Here is a 22,689-nt window from a genome sequence, read left to right as displayed (position 1 = left end):
ACACCGATATCCCGCTTGATTGGTTCGGCGTCGAACGCCACATTCTCAGCCTGACTGGGAGGGCTGCGCCTTTTCTGAGAAGCGACGAGTATTCGCCAGCGCATCGTCCATGCTAAGTCCGAGGGACGCATGGCTGGGCAGGACAGGACAGAAGTGCCAGGGGAGGGACTTTTTGGATCTGGCTGTGCTCGCCGGCCGTTGGCTGGTTCCTGACTTTCCTGACCTAGTTTGCATATCTTCTGCACACCGACTCTTGGACTGTGGCCGCTAAAACAGCACCGAGTAGAGTGAGGCTGTCTAGGGAGAAAGCCCTTTACAGGGTCGAAGACGGGGCACATTTTCCAAGACGCACTATTGGAGGACATTATTGATCATGGCATCTGGTAATGTAGTCATGCGTCCAAGACTAGGACCGGAACGGGCCTTGCGTGTCTCTCCCTCCCGATATATCGGGCAGCATGCAAAGCACGATTGCTCTTGAGATTCAGCCGTGTTATTGTGGCCTTGGCCCCCTTGCCACTGACCCTAGCAACTGGCGCCCTAGGCCCAAGCAGTCTCTACCATACGCAGATCTTGTTCTTGTTGATCAAGCTTCAACGCCGAAGGTTTCAAAGGGCGCGTCCATCTCCATCTCGATCAGAGCAGCGGGTTCAAAGAAAGCCGGACCCCACGGTCCTACTCTCGACGTGCCATCATCGCCTACAAGGTTGTCTTCGGGGCCATAAAAACCTGCAGCCCCGATAACTGTGGCTTGTGCGATCTGCCCAATGTCATCGTGGTCGAGGTGGGACATATTTCCTGGCAAGGCTGGGTCTTGGTCACCATCCCCGCCCCCCTGCTCTAGTGGGAGCAGGGCGTATGAGGCTGCGTCTGCCTGGTCGCCACGCGAGATTGAGATGATAGATGCATGGGCTGGACTCTCTGGGCGTGGATCGATCCTGGACATTGCCGCCGTCGACGAACTAAGCCCAAGCCTGAGCTCAGCTTCGCGAGTCGCGTCTTCGATCATCCTGGAGACATTCTGAGCCGTATAGTTCAGGTCCCGGAGGCCGTTGACGAAGCGGACACACGTCTTGAGCTCTTCGATCGCACTGGACCGTTCACTGTCTCGTTCTGAGCGACTGCAGCGGAGGTGGACGGAGAAGGCTGCCAGCACGGCCACGACGCCCACGGTCGGGACGTGCTGCTCCATTCCACTCCCCAGCAGCGCCCTGCATATGCCGGTGATCTCTCTCGCTGCAGTCCTGGCAGCATGGAGGTGTGTTTCCGACTCGGACGCCGCGGACTTGTGCAAAGTGATCCTCGCGGTCCAATATACCAGTTCCACTGTCGCCCAGTGAAGTGCCAGCGTTTTGTCGGTCTTGCTCATCGTCAACGACGTGCGGGTGTTCAAGCGGGTCAATGCCCGAGGCAGTCCCGATCGCCATTCCCGCAGTTCAGCGTCGAGCTGCCAAGCCAGTGCACTGCGGGCGAAGGCGTCAGTTGACGAGACCGAGCTGTTGGCTTGGACGGCGTCGAAGATCCTGGTCACGCACGCGGCCAGTTTCGCCTTGTGAACGCATATCGGCTGCAGAAAATCGAGAGAGAGAGCTCGATGCTGCCGCGTGATCTGTGACAACGAGCACACGCCGGGGACTTTGAGGAGGTGGGCGTCGTCTTCATCCCTGAAATCCTGCATGTTCAGCATCCTGACGTTCGCCAGGTGGATTCGTGGCGCGTATCCCATGGCGAGGGAGACGTCGCACTCTTTCATCACGACGCTCCACCAGATCCTTCGGCGGAGGTGGTCGACCGCACTCGCATCGGCTCTGGCGTTGTGTTCCTCGCGATGCAGCTTGAGCGAATATGCCTGGCTGATGGCGACGCCGATCCAATGCACCAAGTCCATCCGATGATCATCCTGAGACCAACTCACTAGGAGCACGGCCGACTGGCACAGGACGATGCGATCGAGTTCAGACTCCAAATCAAACAGGATCTACTAGGGTAGCCACAGATAAGACACACATACGCACAGATGAGAAGATGGTGTTCATCCCCTTGCTAACCATTTGGGTAGAGTCTTTGTCAGAGAACGTACATACCTTTGCCTTTTTGTAAAAGGAATACCTCACTTCGGCTTTGGACCCGTAGCCGTGGTTCAGAATGACTTGTCGCTCGGTCGCGGCGAGGCCGGCGCATAGGATGGACCAGTATAGAAGGAGGGAAACCTGCTTCTCCTTGTTGTCTACCTGTCCGCCAGCGGCGCTGACGGTGTCCAACACCTCCGAAAGGTCGAGGAGTGGAAGCAGCGGGTGGACATACTCGGCATAGCGCTGTAAGATGATGGATTGGAATTCGGCCGTGGGGAGCTGGAAGACGCCTTTTGCGATGAGATAGTCTCTGTCGTCCTCGCCGACCTTGTTGGACAGCGGCTTGATGAAGTCCGGTACCACCACGCCGTCATCTAGCAGGTCTCTGGGCCGGGAGGCGGATCTCGATTTGGATTTGGGCCTTGATGTCTTGTTTGTCTGGGTCTGAGTTTGCGCATATGGAAATGGAAACGGAGATTCTCGCTCTTGGTGAGCCAGAGCCAGTGCCGCCTCTGCAGGCGTCTGCTGCCATGCGCTGGTATACTCGACTTTGATACTATAAGCCATTCTAGGGCGCTCTTTCCCAGTCGTCTGGTAAAAGACTGGTTGGTTAGTTGGCTAGTCAGTCTACTGTGCTGCATGCATTGACATATGTGCAAGATGTGCATTTACATCAACATCCATCTACCTGGATCTATGAGTGCCGTGGTTTCCGATCTCATCATTTCCTTGCTCGTCTGTTGAGTGCCGGTTGGGAATCGAGACCCAATGTCGGTACTTTTCTTGTTACCTGTTATTTGTGAGCTTCATTGGCGAATAATGACTAGCTGGCTCCTGAGTGGTTAGTAACGATAGCAGTTGACAGTGGCGAGGCTGAATCAATGACTAATATGGGATGGTATGGATACTCCTCATCCTTGTAGAACAGCGAATAAGCCACCTCGGTGTATTATTTTCTTAGCAGACAAGAATCTTTCGTTCAAACGGAACGCTCCTCCGGTCGGACCATTCGAACGAGCGAGCCGGCTGGGCGTGTCTCAGAGTTCTTTGAGCCAGAAACGAAGGTTTCCTCCATCCAAGTCCACGCCTGAACTAGAGGCCCCCGAAGGGGTGGGACGAATAGCTTAATTCAACCCGCTTTAGCAACCGAGGTTAATTTCTTGCTTCCCTTTCCCAGGTTTCTCGTCGTCTGACGGTCGGAGCAATTGAGTTCGCACGCTCGTCCTGCAACCTGTCACCTAGCTGGGCGACTGTGCTATCAGGGTTCCAGCAAAAAAGCTAACTGTCCCCCCTCAGTCAGTCGGTCTCGGCAAAAAAAAAAGACACCATGCACCTCGAAGACCATCCCTGGGAATCTGGGGTCATTGGAGAGAAACGCCCGGGGCAAGCGTGGAGCTGACACCTTTTTGGGAAGAAACTTGACCCACGCCACTCTTCGGCTGTATAGAAAACTCTCAAAGGGGAAAAAAAACGTGGATGGGAATCTGGGGTTCGTCCCGGGAAAAGAAGTCTGGCCCGGTGATTTTTTCTTTGTATATCTTCAGAGATACTCGTCCAGGATCCGGGGAAGAAAGCTGTTTCCCTTCCCTTTCATCTCAGCTCGAGTCTTTGAAGACAGGGTCTTTCTGTTTTTTTTTTGGCAACTCTGATACTCTGTTGCCCTTACCACCCACCATGAATCTGACACTCTACAATCTCAGCGTCTGCCTGGTCGTGGCTAGCGGTGGCTTCGCCTACGGCTTTGGCTTTGCGAGCTTTTCCACCAGTATAGGCCAGCCTGGGTTTTACAAGTATTTCAATCTTGATCGTGAGTTCTTGCCGCTGAATACCTTCTGGGTCGTGAAATTATGTTGACGCTTGTCTTTGTCGACAGCCAACAGCAGTTACACCGCTAGGTGAGTCACTCCGGAGTGGAATTGGCAGTAGTATGCGTTGGGACGATGCTGATGGTGTCTCTCAGTGTCCTCGGAGCAACGAGCTCTCTCTTTGCCGTTGGTGCTGGAATAGGGGCCATCTTGCAAGGGTTCCTGGCCGACTGGGTAGGGCGAAAGAGGGCCCTGCTCATCGCGGCTCTGATTTCTCTCATCGGGGCGGCGTGGACTGCAGGTTCACCGTACCTGGCCATGTTCATCACAATCCGCCTGCTTCATGGCCTTGGTCTCGGCATCGTCGTTTGTCTGTCTGTCGTCTACATCATCGAGGTGGCCCCTCCGCATCGACGGGGAATGCTGGGCTCTGTCAATGTCTTCAGTATGGCCTGTGGCTATGTCGGGTTCGTCATATCGCCCTAGAAAGAAATGCCGTTCTGTTGCTGATACACCTGCAGTCTGGGATGGATCTCGGTCGGCTGCTATCACGCCAAAAATGAAACCGTGCAATGGAGACTGCCTCTTGCCTTGTCCACGGTTGGCCCATTGCTTCTGCTCATCGGCTGCATTTTCATCCCTGGTCAGCCACAACCTCCCTCTTTACCTGCTGACTGTAACCGTGCTAACGTGCCCGTTCTTCAGAGTCACCACGATATCTATGCTGGGTGGGCCGCAACGAAGAGGCACTCACAATCCTCAAGAGACTCCATGCCGATCCCAGAGACCCCGAAGATTCATCAGCCAAGGCCGAGTACATCCAGATTGCTCGTCAGGTTGAGCACGACAAGGAAATGAACACGGGCTATATTGGCATGTTGAAAAAACCGTCGTGGCGACGACGCTCCTTTTTGGCATTTGGTGTCATGTAAGTCGTCTCCTGCCCGTATCCGTCAATGTTCTCGAGCTAACGGCCGTCCAGGTTCGCCTCTCAAGCCACAGGTGTAAGTCTCCATGCCATCTTTCCGACTCTTGCGTAAGGTGATGTATCGCTAACTATTCTGGTACTCGATCAGATCAACGGCGCCGCTGCTTTCCTGGTTCTCATTTTCAGCAATCTCGGCATGACGGGTGACATGCCCTTGATCTTGAACGGTGTGTCAGACATGATATTCAAAAGTCTGATGAGGAGAACTGTGGGCTAATTTATCCTTCTCACACAGCCACCTATACCACCGTTGGCACTGTCGGCGTGGTCGTTGTCGGTCTGTTCGTCATTGACAGGATGGGACGGAGACTATCTTTCCGTGAGTATCTCGACCCCTGGCGGAACTCAATTCTTGTGGCTGGCTTCCTCTTCTCTTAGCCTTGACGAACGACCCATGATTGACTGACATCTGCTCTTAGTGATCGGCTTCCCTGGCGTCGCGGCTTGTCTTCTCGCCGAGGCAATGCTGCAACGAACATACCTCGACGGCGACAACAAGGCCGGCAACTCAGCAGCCGTGTTTTTCGTCTTCATGTTCGTCATCTTTTACCAATTTATTGATGCTGCGTCCTTTGTCTACACCGCCGAGATCTTCCCTACCACCATCCGCGCTCGGGGCATGGGGATTAGCATGTGCGGCTATTTTGTCGGGTTCATCACTTTCGCGACACCCGCGCCGACGGCTTTGCAGACCATGTAAGCATTTTCTCTGTCCCTTGTTTTCTGATTTTCTCTAGCTTTCTTGCGTTCCCGCACCCTTGACAGTTTAACCCACTTTGGGATATCTTTCCGCTAACGAAATTGTCACTCGCCAGTAAATGGGGATGGTATCTCGTCTTCGCCGGCCTCAGTCTGATCTGCGAGGTCTTGTTCTATTTCTTCCTGCCCGAGACCCGTCTCAAATCGCTCGAGGAACTTGGCGCGCTGTTCGGCGATATGGTCGTGGTGCACTTGACAGATGACGGTCGGGGTATTGTCGAGAAGCCCGAGGGTCTTGAGGTGGAGGAAGTCGAGCTGAGGCATGTCGATGAGAAGTAGGTAGTGATCTAGAGAAGGAGTAGCTTCAGGCGGGAGATTTGTCCTCGATTCACTGCTTATCGGAGGAGTGGAAAGGTGTGACTTTGTTGGTGACTCGAAGGATGAATCGTAATCTATTGTCGGGATCCATGGGAGGGTTGTCTTGACAAGGGAAAATATGGCTTTGTACCTGCATACATGAATGTCTACTCGGAGAAAACATCTGATGTCTACCGTACTGACCCGCTGTCGAATTGGAAGAAACGAGCGGCAGGAAATATTGTGCAGGCAGCAGGACCAACGTTGAATTCTGAGGGCGTGCTCGTCGAGCGACCATAATCTGAAGGTCACGATCCGACCATATGATATGATGATGGTATGAAGGGTGACCATGAAGCACGGCATCGAGTACCTTGTATTATTCCCCGATCGTAGTAAACAAGATGGATCTGGGCTTCTGTCAAGTAGCGAGGTAGCTACCGACGGAGCACCACTCCTCCTCCAACACCAACGCAGGTCCGCCTCCCCAGTTCATCTACGTATATTCTCTTACTTACTTCGTATATAATTCTGTTTCGACCACGGGACTCTAGGACCAAAAGGCTAAATAGGCTCAGGGATCTGGAGTTGCCTAGACTACGAGGTACTTAGTACTCGGTATTATGTTCAGCATGATCCGTGGCCAAACCGCCAAAGGAACCTACCTGGTAGTACCTAGTACTCGTTTAACTCCGTACACCAGCGGTTACGGGCAATTTACCCCGTCCCACTCTTCGAAAGCAATGGTGCCTTAGTCTACACCAACCCAACCATGGCGCTCCGCAGATCAGAAAGCCGGGTCCTTCTTGATTTCCTCACTGCCACAAAGTCGATTCGAACCGAGTTTCCTTCTCCCATGTCCTCCTACTCTTCCTCTTCTTCTTATGCTACGTTGTATCAGGTCTACGCAGCTTTGGTATCTAGACGGGCTCATGAGAATCTTCCCATTTTGCTTCATTGGAGCGAGCCATCTCCCGGCCTTCCAACCTCGTTTGTTCATGATTGCTTCGCATCTCTACCTACCACTATAGTGGTAGGTAGAAGGAGTTTAGGTGAGGATTGCCTTTGAGAAAGCAAGGGGAAATATGGCTATACGGCCCCTTAAATAGAGGCCGGCGGCTCAATTTTCGCCCGAGCATTATCGACAACATTATCGACAACTTGCTGAGAATGGCAATGTGAAGAAGTGGCATCGAGACAATAGTCACGGAGAGCTTTTCCCAAGGCATAATTGGCTAGCCTCAGTCCGGCCCTGGGACGGAAGGAACGGCTCGATCCTTCATCAGCCGATTGACCATTCCTGCTGAAGACACTATCTCCAATGCCTAAGGGCGGTGAAGTCAGGATTTCGGGCAATGATCGTGTGCTGAAAGGGGTTCTGCACTTTCGATTGGGCATCCGAACGATATCCGAGCTCTTTTTTCGGAGCAACAGCTGTTGTGATTGAGTGCATCGTCGATTTGGATGGCTCGAGCGCGCTCCGCAGAATAAACGGCACGGTCAAAATCGGCAACATCACTCTTCAACTTGTCCTTTGCCTTCTTAAGCGTTCTGCGGAGCGAAGAAGTAAAGTTTCTCAGCAGAGCCCCCACCAGATATAAGTTCAGCATGTGGCTGCGGTATGGGGTTTGATGAGTCTCAGCACGTACACACCGGCTTCCCAGCTAGATGTCGGACAATAACCAAGCAGAAATCAATGTAATCCTCAAAAATGGCCCGCAAGCTGAGCTCAACGGACTTGATATTTGGGTATAGGCCCAGATCTCTCTCGAGGAAAGGTAGAAGGCTTTGAAGGGCGCCGAGCTGAGATATGATCTCTTCAATGGATTCTGCGAAGATACAGCCGCACTATCGAGTGGAGGGAGCGTAAGTATGATGAAAACAGCTTGCTCATTGTCCCGCGAGGCTTACCTGGATCACAACGAGAAGAACGCCCCAGACCAGCGCAGCGGTTGGCTCGTACTGGGTTGCAGACGAGATTCCGGAATGAAACGATCGCACATGGTCCAGGCTAGGGTAGAGGTATTTTGACACCAGCGCTGGGACTTTCTTTTGGGAGAATTGCTGGGCAAGAGCTTCCCCAGCGGTTTGGAAGCTTTGAAGATCCCTGTTTTGAACTGCTTCGTCCAATGTGATGATTGGTATTTGAGATACATTGTTGGGTTTCTTCTTGCGTTTACGCCCGAGCAAAACCAGCAACGCCGTAACCCTGGAGTTGTCCAGAGAGTAAAAGTATGCTGCGTCCACTGCCAAGGCTCTTAACCAGCGAAACATAGCCCGCAATCATTAGACTTAAGCCTCATTAACAGATCTGCGTGATGCTTCAGCTCGCGTAGTGAGGCTGAGGCTGCTCACAGAAGGAAATTTGAGCAAACGCCTGAAGCAGGTGGAGGTCACAGGTTGGAGAAAGAGGTGCTTCAGCCTGCTGCGCCCGTTATTATCAGTTCAACAAATTCCTACCAAATCGCTGTATCTCAGGACAAGATTGACACAGAAGCTATAATACAGCTTCGTCCATATGTTAATCGCATAAGACCCTGCATCTTCTTATATATGGAAGGTTCTGTGGATGACTGGCCGAAAAGAGCGATGTGGATGACGGCTGTTACAGAACGCATGCGCCCGCCCCGTGCCGCCCTACTTCTACTAATCGCTTTGCTCTGATCACGAATTGTAATGACGGTTACCGGAATTTGGGTATGCGCGTCTCAAACCGGTGAGTGTCCCTTGTCTTGCAAGGCTGTGGCCTCGAATCACACGTTCAGTGTCCTGAGGGTCGATAACCGCCGTCGTCGTCGCCGCGTTCAAAGGATTTTGACCGTCTAACTCCTCCATCACTAGATTCTCTGCACATTACACGCATGTGCCCTTGGAACAACAAATCCGTTTTGGTTGCGATTGTTTTCCTCTTCATAACAGTCGCAATCACGTCAAACTTCAATAGGCTTTACCAGGCTCTGAGCGGCGGTTCGTGGACCCCTTGTACGTTTGCTCTACTCTCACGCAACTGCGCAACCTCACTCTGCACTACTAACACCGACCACCGACAGGGTACCTAGAAACATGGCGAGCCTATCTTCTCGACTTGATGCCCTTCGTCCAAAGGTGGAAGAGCTAATGCGCATTGGCGGGACACCAGGGCTTTCTCTGGATGTCATGCACCATGGGAATCAGGTCTACTATGCGAGTTACGGCTACCATGACGTAGAAGGACGTCTTCCGCCGACTGATGAGACTGTTCTCCCCGTCTGCTCCTTAACCAAAGCGGTCACTGCGGCAGCCATCGGAATACTGGTCGAAGAGAAGAAGGCTCGTTGGGACACCTTGGTCAAGGACGCTCTGCCGTCTTTCCACATCAACGATGATATTCTACAAAACCACCTGACTCTCACGGATCTTCTCTGCCACCGTTCAGGCATCTCATGGGGCGATAATCTATTCATCGGCACCGATAACAACGTTCTCATTGGCGAGATACGATCGGGTTCCACACCATTATCTTAGGCTAGGCTCGACCGCCTGATCTGTCCGCACATGTTTCGACAACCTTACGGGCTCTGAAGCTGGAAATCTAGCCTTCGAAAGCGTTCAGAAGGAGCAGCGATGCCGCAAAAAGTATATCATGTTGTGGTGACTGGGGCCGGCGTAAGTACGCCGAGGCCGGCAGGACTGGGACCATGGCTAACCAGGCGGCAGGGAGAGCCAGAAGGGAATCCATCTCCAGCCGTCCGAAACTCTCTGCCGGCAGAGGTATCTTTAGACAGTGGTGTTGTGGTGAAGATCTTGAAGTACCCGCGCGAGAGACCACCAAGGAGATTCTGGTCCAGTGATCCTTCCGTCTTTGGAGAACCTCCTCTGTCCCCCTGCAAGCCAATTTCACATTGACCTCATGCTTCATATTGGCAAGTGTACACAGAAGAAGCTTGGGTATTGGACCGAGAGCATTGCGAGGCAAGACATCTACAAAGGTGTGGATGACGAAAGCCAGACGTTTCCGCCAGGACAGCTGGGTCCCGGAGGTCTATGGGAGGGCCTACCCGAGACGTTGAGTCCGTGTTTCGATGTCGACAAAGCTGCCGAAATGGTCGCAAGGGAGCATCCGGTGAGTCTTCTACATGCAATCGTTGCGGCGTAGGATTAATGAATGGACAGGATGTAGTTTCTGGAAGGTCTGACGATGCCGGGACGTCTTTCTGTGAGCTCGAGTTGTTCTCTTCTCTTGCTGTCTGCTACGATAGGAGGGTGTCTCGCAGAGCAGAGTTCTTCCATATCCCGCCAGACCAGTCACTGCCAGAGATCCAGATGCATGCTGCAGTTACATTGACCCTCATTAAAGCCCTGGTCACTCAACTACAGGAGATGGAGTGATACGTGGCGGTCGGGAAGGGCAATTCTAAAATGCGGAGCTTAGCAGGCTTCGCCGCTCGAATATTTGCTGTAGGTCCCTGTTGGAAACCTGCCGAGATCTTTATGCACTTGGTCGTTAGGCCTCGTCGTTGCCGGTGTTGTTCAGAAACCATTGGTTTTTGGTGCCAAGACTTTACTCAGAAATTCTTGACCGCGCAGGGGATGGACGTCAAAAGCGGCGGCGCGCCCAGCCCGCGACCATACCCGAAGCCGCAGGGCCGCCGCAGGCGGATTTCCCGGCAACAACCTTACAATAAGACTGGGCGTTATGAATCCTCGTCGATAACCTACAGCACTAGCTAAATCCTAGTTTTTGTTTTTTTAGATGACTCTGAAAGTCAGTAGCCTTTACAGCTCAACGACAGGCGCAGGAGAATCTCCCGCCGCCTTTGAGCGTGTCTTCCCTCCATGCTTATATGGCTCCTCCTGCAGTGGTCAGGCCTTGTGACCTTCTCATGGACGCTATGTACTCGGTACGAGTATGTCAAACCCGTCACCGGCCCCCAGTCGCATCGCACAACGCAACTGGCCCTGCATGATCCCCTCTGTTGTACCTGTAGAGGCAAACAAGTGGCCGACAGTGGGAACCGCCTTAGTATCTCATGTTCTTGTTAGGTCCTGCCCAAACATGCGCTCGACCATGCCGGTACTCATCTTGGATGAGGTCTTTGTCGCTCCCGGAATCCTTGACCTCGATATCGGTCATTTTGTAGATGTCCCTTGAAGAGCCACGGTCTCTTTGCTCATCCACGCCGCTTCCAAGCATCTGCGAGCTTTTTGTGTTCTTGCTACTCGATGGAAAACTACCGGTCCAGGTGTTGCGTCTGAAAAGGGAATTCAGGATAGGGGCGTTGACGGCAAAGACGGCGACCAGCTATTTGGGAAATTGTCAGCCTCTTCCATGGATCCAGCCCAATGCTCGCCAGACTAGAGAGCACTCACCAGCTCACGCATGGCCCAGATGGAGCTTTGATTGATGGTCCTGGGGGAGTAGATGGTGAGGATGCACCGTAGGAGAGTGAAGGCCATCACAACCCCACCCAAACTGAGTAGGAAGCCAATTCTGATCTTTCTGCGTCTAGTCAGAAATGCCGTCCCTCAACCAAAAAAACATTCATATTGGATCGTGTTACCTCCAGAGGGGGATTTGGGCTTTCCGAAGCATTAGGATCGGCGTCAGAAGCAAAAGGAAGTCAGTCCTGGTTGGAGTTAGCGACGGGGAGTAAACACCAATGTACTTTAACCCACGTAAAGTTGCCAGAGGCGACGACAATATTGATGTTGTATCCGTCAGAGCATTCCGCTGCAGAAACATGAGCTATGATGCCATGCAAGGCCAGGAAAAGAGGGTATGCGTACCACCCGGGTCAGGAAGAACTTGCCAGTTGTGGCTGATGGGTATACAATGGGCCAGCAAGGTGATTATTGCGGCGAAAAAGAAGGCAACAGACAAAGCGGCGACGCCCCAGATGAATCTCTTAAGCCGCAAGCCATCCCTATGGCGCATGTTAGCAGTCATCTTCCCATACTTTCGGTTGATACATACGTCAAGCGCAGATAGAAGACAACCATACAGCCCTTCAAGCACCATATCGCGGCGGCATAAAGGTAAAACGCAGCATACATCAACTTGGCACCACTTTCGAGTTGCACAACCAGTTCTGGAGGTAGTTGCTGTCGGACCTCTGCAGTCAGCCCTGCCGGAGCCCCCTTCTGACCTAAATCCAGGTCAGCGAGTCATTGTTCCTTTTGATAGGGGACGACACCAGCGTACTCAGCAGCTCCAGCGCAGCTAGCAGCGAGCTCAAGGTGATTGCCACCCCGACCGCGAAGAGGTCATCCCAATACCATTGTCGAAGTTTGAATCTGACAAACCACCTCAGCAGAAGGACGAAGATGCTGACGCAGTACTCGCATCTTGCTTCGATCAACAGAGCAGGGACCGCCATGGTATCGATGAGGTTGCCGTTTGGATGTCGAGTCAATGAGGGATGTATTTTCTCGAGCGTTCAAAAAAGGGACGGAGAAGATATAGGAGGCTACACCAACGAAGTTTTGTATTAAGTAACGGTTGTCCATTCCATTGACCGTTAGAGACCGTTGGACCCACGTCGGCAATGGAGTTCCTGAGATCTGCGCACATCGGGAGCTAGACCACTCCCGCGACGAAAATGCCCTGGAACGATACTGGGGCCAAGTGCTGCTACTCGGGTTCTTGCAAGGATGCTCAGACGACCAGGGGCTTAGGGCAGCAAAGATCACGGTCCCACCGCCAGCATCGCGAGGACGGAAAACGCTCGCCGAGAGACGGGCGGCCCCAAAGATATGCAGTGGAAACATGCTTGTGCTCCTCGTACCTGCACAGGCATGTGTGGGACGTAGGGCTTCTCTTACACTCAAGGTGTGACTCCGTCCCCCCTCTCTCTACTTGCGTACCGTTCACCAGTCCGTCTGGTTGGCTTGCCGATCTCCCGAACGCCGCCTGCCTGTGAAGAGTATCACGTCACCACACTGGGGAAATGATCTACGGTTTCCATGCATTCATCAGTAGGCACTGGGGCCAAGTTTGTCCATTTCTAGCCACTGCTGGGCTAGCCGACCCAACTATCCTGGGTATATTCTGTACCCCGTGTTCGCGAACTCCATAGAAGTACCTTGATCTGGCGGCGTTGTGGGTATCGGGTGCAGTTTGCCGTGGGATTGAATTTTCCTTGAAACGCCCGAACGTTGGTAGTACCCAAGCATAATGCAGATCCGTATCCAAAATTTCGGTATAGTCACCAATAGCACTGGCATGCTCGTGTACTGTACTAGACTCGAGGCCTCGGCGGGCTACAGCATGGTTGTGTACCTCGTAGTCGTGCTGGCTAGCAATGGTGACACACCGCTTGTTTTAGGGATATCTCCTCCTCTTTGTCGTCGTCTTCGTCTTCGTCGTCTTTTTCTTCTTCTTCTTCTTCTTCTTCTTCTTCTTCGTTCTCATTTCAAGCTGTCGGGCGTCCTTTTTTCCCCCTTGGTATATCTGAATATAGTCCATCCACCATTGTCATGGCCCACGCACTGGTCTTCGGCGCCTCGGGTATCCTTGGGTGGGCTGTGGTTGACCAGATCTTGAAGAATTACCCCCAGAAAGGGACATTTTCCAAAGTCACGGCTCTGACAAATCGTCCATTAGACTTACAGGATGCCCAATGGCCGAAACCTGGAGGTACCAACCCCGAGCTAGCTCTGGTGTCGGGTGTCGACTTGACCCGGGGAACTGTAGAGGACATCAAGCAGCAGCTGAAGGAACGAGTCCCGGACATTGGCACCGTCACGCAGATCTTCTATTTCGGTAAGAACCTTCTAAGAGCCCGAGGAATCATAGTAGTGCTCATCTAGCCCGGGTCAGCGTACATTTTCCATCCGGATTTTCCAACCGAGCAAGACATCAATGTCGCCATGTTCGATCGCGGTTTCGTTGCAGCTGAAGCTCTCGCGCCAAATCTGTCCTATGTGGTTCTGCCGACAGGGACCAAGGTAAATTCAAGTAAAGAAGATGTCGAGGGATGGAATGCTAAGTTACATAAGGGTTACGGCATCCATCAGCCTAAAAGGCCGTTTAAGGCCCCTTTTGACGAGGCTATGAACGACATTCCGCAGCCTTACAGGGATGTGCTGTTCTATTTTGCCCTCCGGGACCGTTTGGATGCCCTTCAGAAGGGGAAGAGATGGAAGTGGGCAGAAGTCAGGTGCGATATTGTGGTAAGTACGATTTATCTGGTCCCTCCATCCAAGGATACTTAACATCTCGTTCCCCAGGTTGGTTTCTTACCGCACAGTAACCCTTACAATCTCGCCGGATTCTTCATCAACTACCTGTCTCTGGTTGCATTCGTCCAAGGACGCGGTGCAAAGGTGCCATACCCGGGACACCCTGACGGCTGGCACACTCTCTCCAACGATGGCGGTCAAGACACTGTCGCAAGATTTTCACTTTACCTGTCAGTGAACCCCGACAAGGCCGGGACCTCGGAGCTCTACAATATCGCCGACACTTCAGACGGATACCCCATGTCAGCCAAATGGCCCGCGATATGCGAGTATTTTGGCTTGATTGGTGTTCCGCCGCTGCCTCTGGGCGATCCGGCATATGTCAGCCCGGCTCAATATCTCGAACAGCACAAGGAAGAGCTCAGGCAGATGGAAAAGCAACTAGGGAATAAGATCCAGCAGGTCGATCTGATGACGGGCCTGGACATCTGGCTGATGAACTTTGACTTTGATCACCATCTGGCACTTGGGAAAGCGAGGTCGGTGGGCTTTGTAGAAGAAGGCACGGTCACAGGCAGTTGGATCCAGACCTTTGATCGCTATCGTGCCGCGAAGAAGGTCTGGGTGGCATCGTGAGCCGTCGCCGTTGATGGAGCAAAACAGCATTGCACACAGGTTGTCATATGTTGATAGATATAGATATTTCATCTTACCAGGACGAGGTACAGTAGTTTCACACTCCTCCAACTCACCGAGCAGACCCTCGGACCTCCACATCCATATTCAAGGCGTCATAGATGTGCGGCGGAGCTCCATGAGACTCGACTGTAATTCCACGATTGTTGAGATTCTCCGTCTGCTTTGCGCAAGAGGCAAGGAACTCAGTTTTCTGGGGACAACGCACAAGTATTCAACGTCTTCCTTCATTTGGATATCAAGATCTATCCCTTGATTTCACTCATATACTGTATTTCATCGTTGCCATCTCAATCTATTCCATATCTTCTTCTAACCCATTCCTCAGGCTTCCATCCGAATATCCAACCCTTCAAAGTCCCCAGCCTTCCTCCACCGGTCCAGAATGTCGAGATACTCCTGCCACCCACCGCCCCAGTGCGAATTCACCGCGACCTTCCGTGCGGTCTCGCCGCCTTGCCCGACGAGGCGGTCAATGTCGCCCTCGGCGTTGAAGTAGCTGGGCGTGCAGCCGCCCATGCCGGCGATGGCGCCCGTGCGGTTCACGACACGGTCAGTCCATTCCGCCTCGGCCTCGGCCGTGGGCTCAAAGGTGAAGGGGTATACATGTCTGCTTGGCTTGTGTTGTGCGTGGCCGTTTGTGTCAGAGGCGGCGGCTTTCTCGCCCAGCGCGCTGACAATGTGGGCAAAGTGCGAGGACAGCTCCTCGAGGATCCAGACAATGTTGGCCGTCAGCCCGGCCTGGGAGGGGCCCTGGATGAAGAGATTGGGGAACCCGCGCGTCGTGATGCCGTGCAGGGTCGACACGCCTTTCGTCCACTTGTCCGCCATGGGCTGGCCGTTACGACCCGAGATGGTCGCGTGGATGCGGTAGTCGGGCGACCCGATCAAGGGCGTGAGATAGCCCGTGCTGAAGATCAGCAGGTCCAGCGGGTACTTCTCGCCGTTGGCCACCACGGCGTCCTCGGTGATGTAGTCGACCCCGCGGCCCTTGGTGTCGACCAGTTTGACGTGCGGCAGGTTGAAGGTCTGGAGATACTCGTCGTGGAAGCACGGCCGCTTGCACCATCCCGGGTACCACGCCTTGAGGCTCTCGGCCGTCGCGGGATCCTTGACAATCTCCTCTGTGCGCCGACGGATCCGTTCCTGTCGCGGAATGTCCAGCTGGTGCAGCCACTTGACATAGGCGGGCACCATTTCCGGCGTGATGGCGCGAGGAGTGCCCATCAGCGCGCTGTACGCCGGGAACTTGGTCCAGGCGTCGCCCACGTCGTCCTTCTCCGGCGGCGGGTCCAGGTTCTCGATAAAGCTGTCAAAGTTCAGCCGGCGGGCTTTCTGCCACCCCTTCTTAGGCCGGATTTCTCGATCCCACCACTCTGGATCCGTCTCCTTCTGGCCCCGCGCGTCCACCGCCGAAGCCGTGCGTTGGAAGACGACTACTTCTTTGGCGAATTGCGCCAGCTTGGGCACGGCCTGGATCGCCGTCGCCCCTGTGCCCACGATCCCCACGCGCTTGTCTGCGAGGTTCGAAAGGTTCTGGTCGAGCTCAGAGCCGCCGGTGTAGGCGTAGTCCCAGCGTGCGGTGTGGAAGCTGTGGCCCTGGAACGTCTCGAGGCCCTTGATCTTGGGGAGTTTGATCCAGTTGGTGGTGCCGGCGCCCAGCACGACAAAGTGTGCTGAGACGGTGAAGCTACGGTCTTCGTGGCCCTTGCGTGACCAGGTCATACGCACGCGCCACTCGTTGGCCTCGTCGTCCCAGTGCATCTCGTTGACCGAGGTCCGGAACATCGTTCTCTCGGTCATGCCGTACTTGTCCGCGAGGAGGTTGGCGTACTGCCTGAGCTCCGGTCCGTACGAGTACTTGTGCTTGGGCATGTACCCGGACTCCTCCAGCAGGGGCATGTACACATAACTCTCAATGTCGCACATCAGGCCGGGGTACCGATTATAGTACCAGCTGCCGCCGAATCCGCCGGCGGCGTCGACCATCCGGATGTGTTCGGCAGGGACGCCAGCCTCCTCGAGGCGCGCGACGCATGTTAAAGCACCATACCCGGCCCCAATGACCAGGAACTCGCAGTACGAGCCATCCTGGAGCACGGGCTCGCCGTTGTCGCTGTGCCCGTCGTCCCAGATGTCGTGGAAAAAATGCGAGAACTTGCCCGACTTTGCAATGTCGATGTACTGGCTCTGGCCCTCGGCGCGGATGCGGATGTCGCGCTCCCGCTCATACTTGGACTCGATGGCATCGATGGTCTCCTTAGGCAGGTCGGTGACGTCGGCTGGATTGCGAAGCGGCGACGCATGATGGACGCCGTTGACTGCCATGGCTTGTACAGATAACCTTTATCAGGGGTTTTCAGGTATAAGAGGGAAGACTTTTACAAAAAGAGGACGAAGCAAGATAAGATGATGAGAAGGGAAAGTGATGCCCCAGTTATGGGTAGGATGTATAATATAAGAGACTTCAATCACAAACACACAAAATCATACAGAGCATATATTATATGCCCTTTATGAATCAGTTACCTTCACAATGAAAAAACACTACAAATCCATTTTTCTGGCCGAATGCTTAGACACTCAGGCCACGACTCCAGGATTGAAACCCCAGCCCGGTTGTGTGTGTGTGTGTGTGTGTGTTGCGTGTCGTTTATAGCCATGGGCCTTTTTTTCTTCCCCACAAATAACGGCAAACCACAAGGAACAAAAACCAAGACAAATTGTGGCCCAAAAGACTTTCTACCTGTACATCTCTCTGACTTTCTCGCTCACGCCCTCGCTCTCTCATCTGAGCCGAAGAGAGGAAAAAAAGGCAAAAAAAAAAGGGGAGCACGCAATCTACCGGCTGGCCAGCTGGTGCGAAACTGGCCGAGGTGCTATTCGTCGGTTGATTTATGTATCGGTCCTCTGCAGTGGTTGGAACGGAGGGGGGTCTCCACCTTCTCCACGTCTATCAGACAGACTCTCGGCCACAGAAGATGCACAAAACGTTAAACAGGAAGAAAAGGGAAAAGGCTTGCTCGGGGCTTCTCAGGTGATACGAGGAGATGATTTATGGGAGAAAATTAACCATGCCAGAAGGACCCGTTCTCGGTCTTTTTTGATTGTCTCCCCATACCTAGTCGAAGTACATGCACAGTGCCATGCCATGCCATGCCATGCCTCGTCAGTAATGGGCCGAGGGAGCAATGGTCCATGGGATTGCAGCCTTGCCATTGTCCACAGAGCCAGTTCTACTATGCCACTACTGCGAATATGCGTACGGTAGTGCCGATGATATCGACAATCTCCGAGTAGTGGCAGATGATGGCGGGACACGACAGATCCAGATCCATCCAGACCGTTTGCTGACTTTGTTGTTGCTGTCACCCTGGTATCTCCCGTGATATGATGATCGGGACATCTATTGTATAGTCGATTATCTTGTCGTATACCCAGTCAAGGCGTGACAGACAATCACAGAATCATAGCTCTTCTGGCAAGATATCGCTTTGATCTATTATCCAACATCCCTTGATCTCACCAGATCGAAAAGAAAATGTCCAAAATCTATCGCAATACTGATTTTCCATCCCCCGACTTCCCGCATCTCGACCTCCTGACTCTCCTTTTTGGTAAGAATGCAGAAAACGATCATATCCATCACCTCGTGCCGAAAATCCGAGCTGACAAGATAGAACAGAGTCGCCGGACTGCAGGGCAGAGGATCAGACGCCGCTGCACTGCGTGGCAGGCACGGGCGCCAGTCTGATCACCAAGAGGGACTTGAGCAACCTGACGCAGCGCCTGGCTTATGCTCTGCGCCATCGCTATGGCATCGGAAGTAATGGACCGGATCGGGACGTGGTCACCGTGCTGAGCTTCGGGCAACCCATGGTCGCTGCGGTGCTGTTTGGCGTCATTGCCGCCGGCGGAGTGTACTCGGCGGCCACACCATCGTCGACGACGGCAGAGTTGGTACGGTATCTCAACATATGCGACAGTCGCTTGATCATGTGCAGCTCGGAGTTCAGGGACATGGTGATGAGGGCAGCAAAGGAATTTGGTCTGTCTTCTGATAGAATCCTCGTCTTCGAGTCGACGCCGGAGTGGACTGTGTCTCCCCTGAACGGATCCGGGAGTATCCTGACCGAGAATCGCTTGCATTGGGAGACGATCACGGATGTCTCGAGGCTGAAAGAGAGTCTGATCGTCATCCTTTGGTCGTCAGGGACCACGGGATTCCCCAAAGGTATGTTCTGGAGAAATAAAATATCGCTCATGCCTACGCGTGTTATACTAACTCAGAAGACAAGGCGTGAAGCTCTCCCACCAGAACCTGGTGTCCGAGACACACCTGACCTCTCTCGCATCACGGGAGTTTGCACAACAGGCGGCACAAAGAGGCATCCAGATGCCGCCATACCTGGCACTGGCTCACTTACCGATCAGCCACATTGCCGGGCTGTTCGCGTACCTCATCGCGCCCTTCTACGCTGGTGGGCAGGTATTCTGGATGCGCAAATACGAATGGCACAAGATGCTACAGTTCGTCAAGCAGCACGAGATTACCCTCTTCTACACCGTCCCCTCGATCTATCTCCGCATCTCCAAGTCGCCCGACGTTCGGGATCACTTTCGCTCCGTTGTTTCCGCTGTCACGGGAGCTGCCCCGATGGACGGCGAGCTGCAAAAAGCTGCCAGTTCGAGGCTAGGGGCCGGTGAGACGGTTATTGGCCAGACATGGGGTCTGAGCGAGACGACGGGAGCTGTCACGATCATGCCTCCTGGCAGATCGGACGCGACGGGGAGTATCAGTCCACTGGTCCCTGGTGTTGAGATCAGGTGAGTAGGTCCAGGACTGCCCCCCTCTCTCTCAAGGGGTGACCGTTTGGAAATGGACTAAAACTTAACGTGTTCGTACATGTAGGTTAGTGGACGAGAACTATCGGGACGTCGAGCCGGGACAGCCAGGCGAGCTCCTCGTCCGTGGTCCGATGGTGACAAACGGATACTACAACGACCCCAAGGCCACGGCGGCAGCCTTTTACAAGGACTGGTTCTGCACCGGCGACATTGCTGTCTGGCGCGATGGCCTATTCTACATTGTCGACAGGAAAAAGGTATTTCTCTCTTTCACCTTTCCTTCGTCTTGACCCTTCTCTTTCTTTCTTTTTTCCTTTCCTGGGATCTCCCCGAGACACCTTGTTGTGTTGCTGATCTTGAAACCCTCCCAGGAAATCCTCAAATACAAAGGCCAACAAGTCAGCCCCGCCGAGCTCGAAGCTCTCCTCATCACACACCCCTCCATCCAAGAGGCCGCCGTGATCGGCATTCGCGACCCGAGTGATCCGACCTCCGACCTCCCTCGCGCATACGTCGTCGCCGATCCGGGAGAGATCAGCGCCGACCAGGTCAAAGCGTATGTGAGCAAGCATCTGTCCGCGTCGAAGCAGTTGCGCGGCGGCGTGGTGTTTGTCAAGGAACTGCCGAAGAATGCTGTGGGGAAGATTCTGCGCAGGGAGTTGCGCGATCAGGCGGGCAGGGAGAGTGCGCGGCCAAAGCTTTAGACGTGTAAACGAGGTATCGCTGTGACATTAGATTAGACATCTAGATTGATGGTCGTTATGGGATAGAATCTCCCGGAAGATAGACGGAATGGATTAGCTCAGTATGCAACTCCTACGATAGATTGGGGATTGTTGGACCGGTGGTCAGCAATATCGAGGGTTATTTGGACGGGATGAAAGATACAAGTCAAGTCAAGTCAAGTCATGTCTTTTGATACCGCTACCAGGTATTGATGTGATGGTGTGTTCGACAAAGCTGGCTGGCATTGACGAAAGGGGTGACTAACTATCCTCCATCCTCGTCACGGCCAGCGAGCCTGCCGACCAATATCGATCACGACAGTTTGCGCTCATCTAAGACTTTGCCTCTACGGCCTTGTAAAGCGCCTTTTCTAGCTCAATCTCCGTCTCCCGGACGCTGATGTCGCCCGTTGGCAGCAGTTGCGTGAACATGAGGCCTGCAATGCCGCTGGCTCGGTCGACCCACTAGACGCAACAAATAGAGAAGAGTTTTGTTAGCGTGTGATTCGTGAAATTCCTCCTCGTAGGTATTTTCACCCATGAGAACACGAAATGGAAGAATGAACTCGGGAACTTACCCAATGCGTATTCCCCATGCCCGACCAACAGACGGTCCCCTTCCTTCTCCTCCCCGGCAAATCCTCAGTCTGCACCGTCCCCGCGAGGCAGTGATCGCCCTCCATGCCCTCGGGCCAGAGGATCTGAAACAGATCGCGAAACGAGCCGTTGATGTAGCCGTTCATGGCGGCGCGGCTGGCCTCGCCGATCTGCGGCCGGAACATCTCGTCCACCGTCTCGGGGCGGGAGAAGATGGGCGCTCCGCCCGCGACGAGCGCCCCCAGCAGCTTGAGGTAGTCGTCCGCGGTCGACCACAGACCGACGCCGCCGCAGTCGTCCTTCTGCGGGTACGCGTGCGGGAACACCGCGGGCGTGAGGGGTCCTTTGCCGTGCGGGCCGTCGGCGCGGTAGGCCATCTCCTGCTTGGGTGGGAGGGAGAGCACTTCCTGAAACTCCCATGGCCGAAAGGTCGTCGATGTCGCGCCCAGCTTGGACCATATGTTCTGGCGCATGTACTCGTCGAAGCGCTGGCCGGTTACGGCTTCAACCTGGACAATGCAGACAGGTAAACCGCTTTGTCAGCCACGCATGCATCAGGCAAGAGTTGGGGCTGTCTTTCTGCCTCGTTTGTCTGACGTGGTGGTGAAGGAGGTGGAGGCACTGATGAACGTACCACTTGTCCAGCCCAGTCCAGGCCACAGCCATACACCCAGGATGTGCCGGGCTGGAAGACTAACGGGTGTGTCAAACCTTCCTATGCAAATAAACAGACATTAGCATCAGAGCGCGCAGATTTGCTAGAGCTGGCCACGATTCCATCCTTACAATAGACCCAGTGAAAGAAGTCTCTTTCCTCTGTGTGTAGTCGCTCCATTTACCCAGCGTAGGCTGTAACGAGTCATATGCGAGACCGGAGGTGTGAGACAGGAGTTGTCTGTCCAGCAGAGCCCAGTGATCTCAGTCAGCGAAGCAAAGATTCGACAGCTGCGGCTCCGGCAAGAGCAAGATGACCAGAACGGCAGACTTGTACCTGATTTATAAGACTTACCGGAGAGTGATTTTGCCTTGGACCTCTTCGTATACGGGATGTCCATCTGCAATCGACGAGTCAGCACTTCCTCTGGTGTACACTTTGATAAACCTGGACTCGAGCCGCTTGACATAATCATGGACCACGGAGTGGAGAAGGTAGGAAGAGGAGGAAGTCAACTCACCCTCAAAGCCGGTCAACACTTTGACGTCCTCCAACGGCTTCAGCCATTTCCGGACATCGTCGTCCAACCCGACCAGGCCGCGTTCCACGAGCTGCATCGCGGCGACGGAACTGGGCATCTTGGTCATCGAGGCCATCCACGTCAAGGCATTGGTGGTCAGGGGTTTGGTCGGATCCTTGTCGACGCACATGCTCCCAGCGGCCTTTTTGTAGAGGATGTTGCCTAAGGTTGACAGTGTCAGTCATCGCTCACTCTCCCTCTCTGTCCTTCTCCGCTCTCAATCCTCATTCTTGCCGCCCTCGCTCACAGACTAGAGAAAGCCCGTCTTACCTTGAGCATCGACGGCCGCAAAGGCCACGCCATGGAGAGTGCCGGTTTTGGGATCCGTGCAACGCTCGAGTATCTTGTCAAGCTCGGCCATGGTTTCGATTGTCTTGCGAGTGATGGGTCGTTGTCTCTGTATAGCTTCTTTCGATGGTCAATGTTGCCTCCTCAAGTCTATCCAGGGCAGCAATGTCTTTCCGTATTGGTTTTACATGTATCCCAGTGTCCCTTGCACTCTGCTCC

General features: G+C 53.8%; 10 protein-coding genes across 10 annotated transcripts; 5 read left to right on the top strand and 5 right to left on the bottom strand.

The window, feature by feature from the left end:
* Positions 1-586: 586 nt before the first annotated feature.
* Positions 587-2,639, bottom strand: Z517_06095 (uncharacterized protein; the record flags this gene model as incomplete). Its single annotated transcript, XM_013427837.1, has 2 exons — positions 587-1,978; positions 2,085-2,639. The coding sequence occupies 2 exons, from the start codon at positions 2,637-2,639 to the stop codon at positions 587-589; spliced, it is 1,947 nt and encodes a 648-aa protein (XP_013283291.1).
* Positions 2,640-3,746: 1,107 nt separating this feature from the next.
* Z517_06094 (uncharacterized protein) lies at positions 3,747-5,903 on the top strand (the record flags this gene model as incomplete). Its single annotated transcript, XM_013427836.1, has 10 exons — positions 3,747-3,879; positions 3,946-3,967; positions 4,033-4,344; positions 4,399-4,520; positions 4,583-4,805; positions 4,860-4,881; positions 4,954-5,032; positions 5,101-5,184; positions 5,285-5,561; positions 5,681-5,903. 10 exons carry the CDS (start codon positions 3,747-3,749, stop codon positions 5,901-5,903), a joined length of 1,497 nt encoding a protein of 498 aa, XP_013283290.1.
* Positions 5,904-7,559: 1,656 nt separating this feature from the next.
* On the bottom strand, positions 7,560-8,195 carry Z517_06093 (uncharacterized protein; the record flags this gene model as incomplete). Its single annotated transcript, XM_013427835.1, has 2 exons — positions 7,560-7,769; positions 7,833-8,195. The coding sequence occupies 2 exons, from the start codon at positions 8,193-8,195 to the stop codon at positions 7,560-7,562; spliced, it is 573 nt and encodes a 190-aa protein (XP_013283289.1).
* Positions 8,196-8,984: 789 nt separating this feature from the next.
* Z517_06092 (uncharacterized protein) lies at positions 8,985-9,425 on the top strand (the record flags this gene model as incomplete). Its single annotated transcript, XM_013427834.1, has 1 exon — positions 8,985-9,425. The coding sequence occupies one exon, from the start codon at positions 8,985-8,987 to the stop codon at positions 9,423-9,425; it is 441 nt and encodes a 146-aa protein (XP_013283288.1).
* A 385-nt stretch (positions 9,426-9,810) lies between these two features.
* On the top strand, positions 9,811-10,289 carry Z517_06091 (uncharacterized protein; the record flags this gene model as incomplete). The annotated part of the gene is made up of 2 exons (XM_013427833.1): positions 9,811-10,023; positions 10,074-10,289. The coding sequence occupies 2 exons, from the start codon at positions 9,811-9,813 to the stop codon at positions 10,287-10,289; spliced, it is 429 nt and encodes a 142-aa protein (XP_013283287.1).
* Positions 10,290-10,920: 631 nt separating this feature from the next.
* On the bottom strand, positions 10,921-12,277 carry Z517_06090 (uncharacterized protein; the record flags this gene model as incomplete). Its single annotated transcript, XM_013427832.1, has 7 exons — positions 10,921-11,202; positions 11,271-11,400; positions 11,462-11,527; positions 11,577-11,631; positions 11,688-11,824; positions 11,875-12,046; positions 12,103-12,277. The coding sequence occupies 7 exons, from the start codon at positions 12,275-12,277 to the stop codon at positions 10,921-10,923; spliced, it is 1,017 nt and encodes a 338-aa protein (XP_013283286.1).
* A 1,099-nt stretch (positions 12,278-13,376) lies between these two features.
* Positions 13,377-14,717, top strand: Z517_06089 (uncharacterized protein; the record flags this gene model as incomplete). Its single annotated transcript, XM_013427831.1, has 4 exons — positions 13,377-13,662; positions 13,720-13,847; positions 13,899-14,072; positions 14,130-14,717. 4 exons carry the CDS (start codon positions 13,377-13,379, stop codon positions 14,715-14,717), a joined length of 1,176 nt encoding a protein of 391 aa, XP_013283285.1.
* A 384-nt stretch (positions 14,718-15,101) lies between these two features.
* On the bottom strand, positions 15,102-17,105 carry Z517_06088 (uncharacterized protein; the record flags this gene model as incomplete). Its single annotated transcript, XM_013427830.1, has 1 exon — positions 15,102-17,105. The coding sequence occupies one exon, from the start codon at positions 17,103-17,105 to the stop codon at positions 15,102-15,104; it is 2,004 nt and encodes a 667-aa protein (XP_013283284.1).
* Positions 17,106-18,318: 1,213 nt separating this feature from the next.
* Positions 18,319-20,329, top strand: Z517_06087 (uncharacterized protein; the record flags this gene model as incomplete). Its single annotated transcript, XM_013427829.1, has 5 exons — positions 18,319-18,394; positions 18,463-19,011; positions 19,076-19,604; positions 19,690-19,882; positions 19,997-20,329. The coding sequence occupies 5 exons, from the start codon at positions 18,319-18,321 to the stop codon at positions 20,327-20,329; spliced, it is 1,680 nt and encodes a 559-aa protein (XP_013283283.1).
* Positions 20,330-20,683: 354 nt separating this feature from the next.
* Positions 20,684-22,543, bottom strand: Z517_06086 (uncharacterized protein; the record flags this gene model as incomplete). Its single annotated transcript, XM_013427828.1, has 7 exons — positions 20,684-20,815; positions 20,929-21,456; positions 21,582-21,662; positions 21,734-21,842; positions 21,957-22,002; positions 22,123-22,344; positions 22,453-22,543. The coding sequence occupies 7 exons, from the start codon at positions 22,541-22,543 to the stop codon at positions 20,684-20,686; spliced, it is 1,209 nt and encodes a 402-aa protein (XP_013283282.1).
* Positions 22,544-22,689: the final 146 nt, after the last annotated feature.

The sequence above is a fragment of the Fonsecaea pedrosoi genome, assembly GCF_000835455.1.
Source record: "Fonsecaea pedrosoi CBS 271.37 unplaced genomic scaffold supercont1.4, whole genome shotgun sequence".
NCBI classification, from domain to species: domain Eukaryota; kingdom Fungi; phylum Ascomycota; class Eurotiomycetes; order Chaetothyriales; family Herpotrichiellaceae; genus Fonsecaea; species Fonsecaea pedrosoi.
This window is presented reverse-complemented; position numbering and strand designations above follow the sequence as displayed.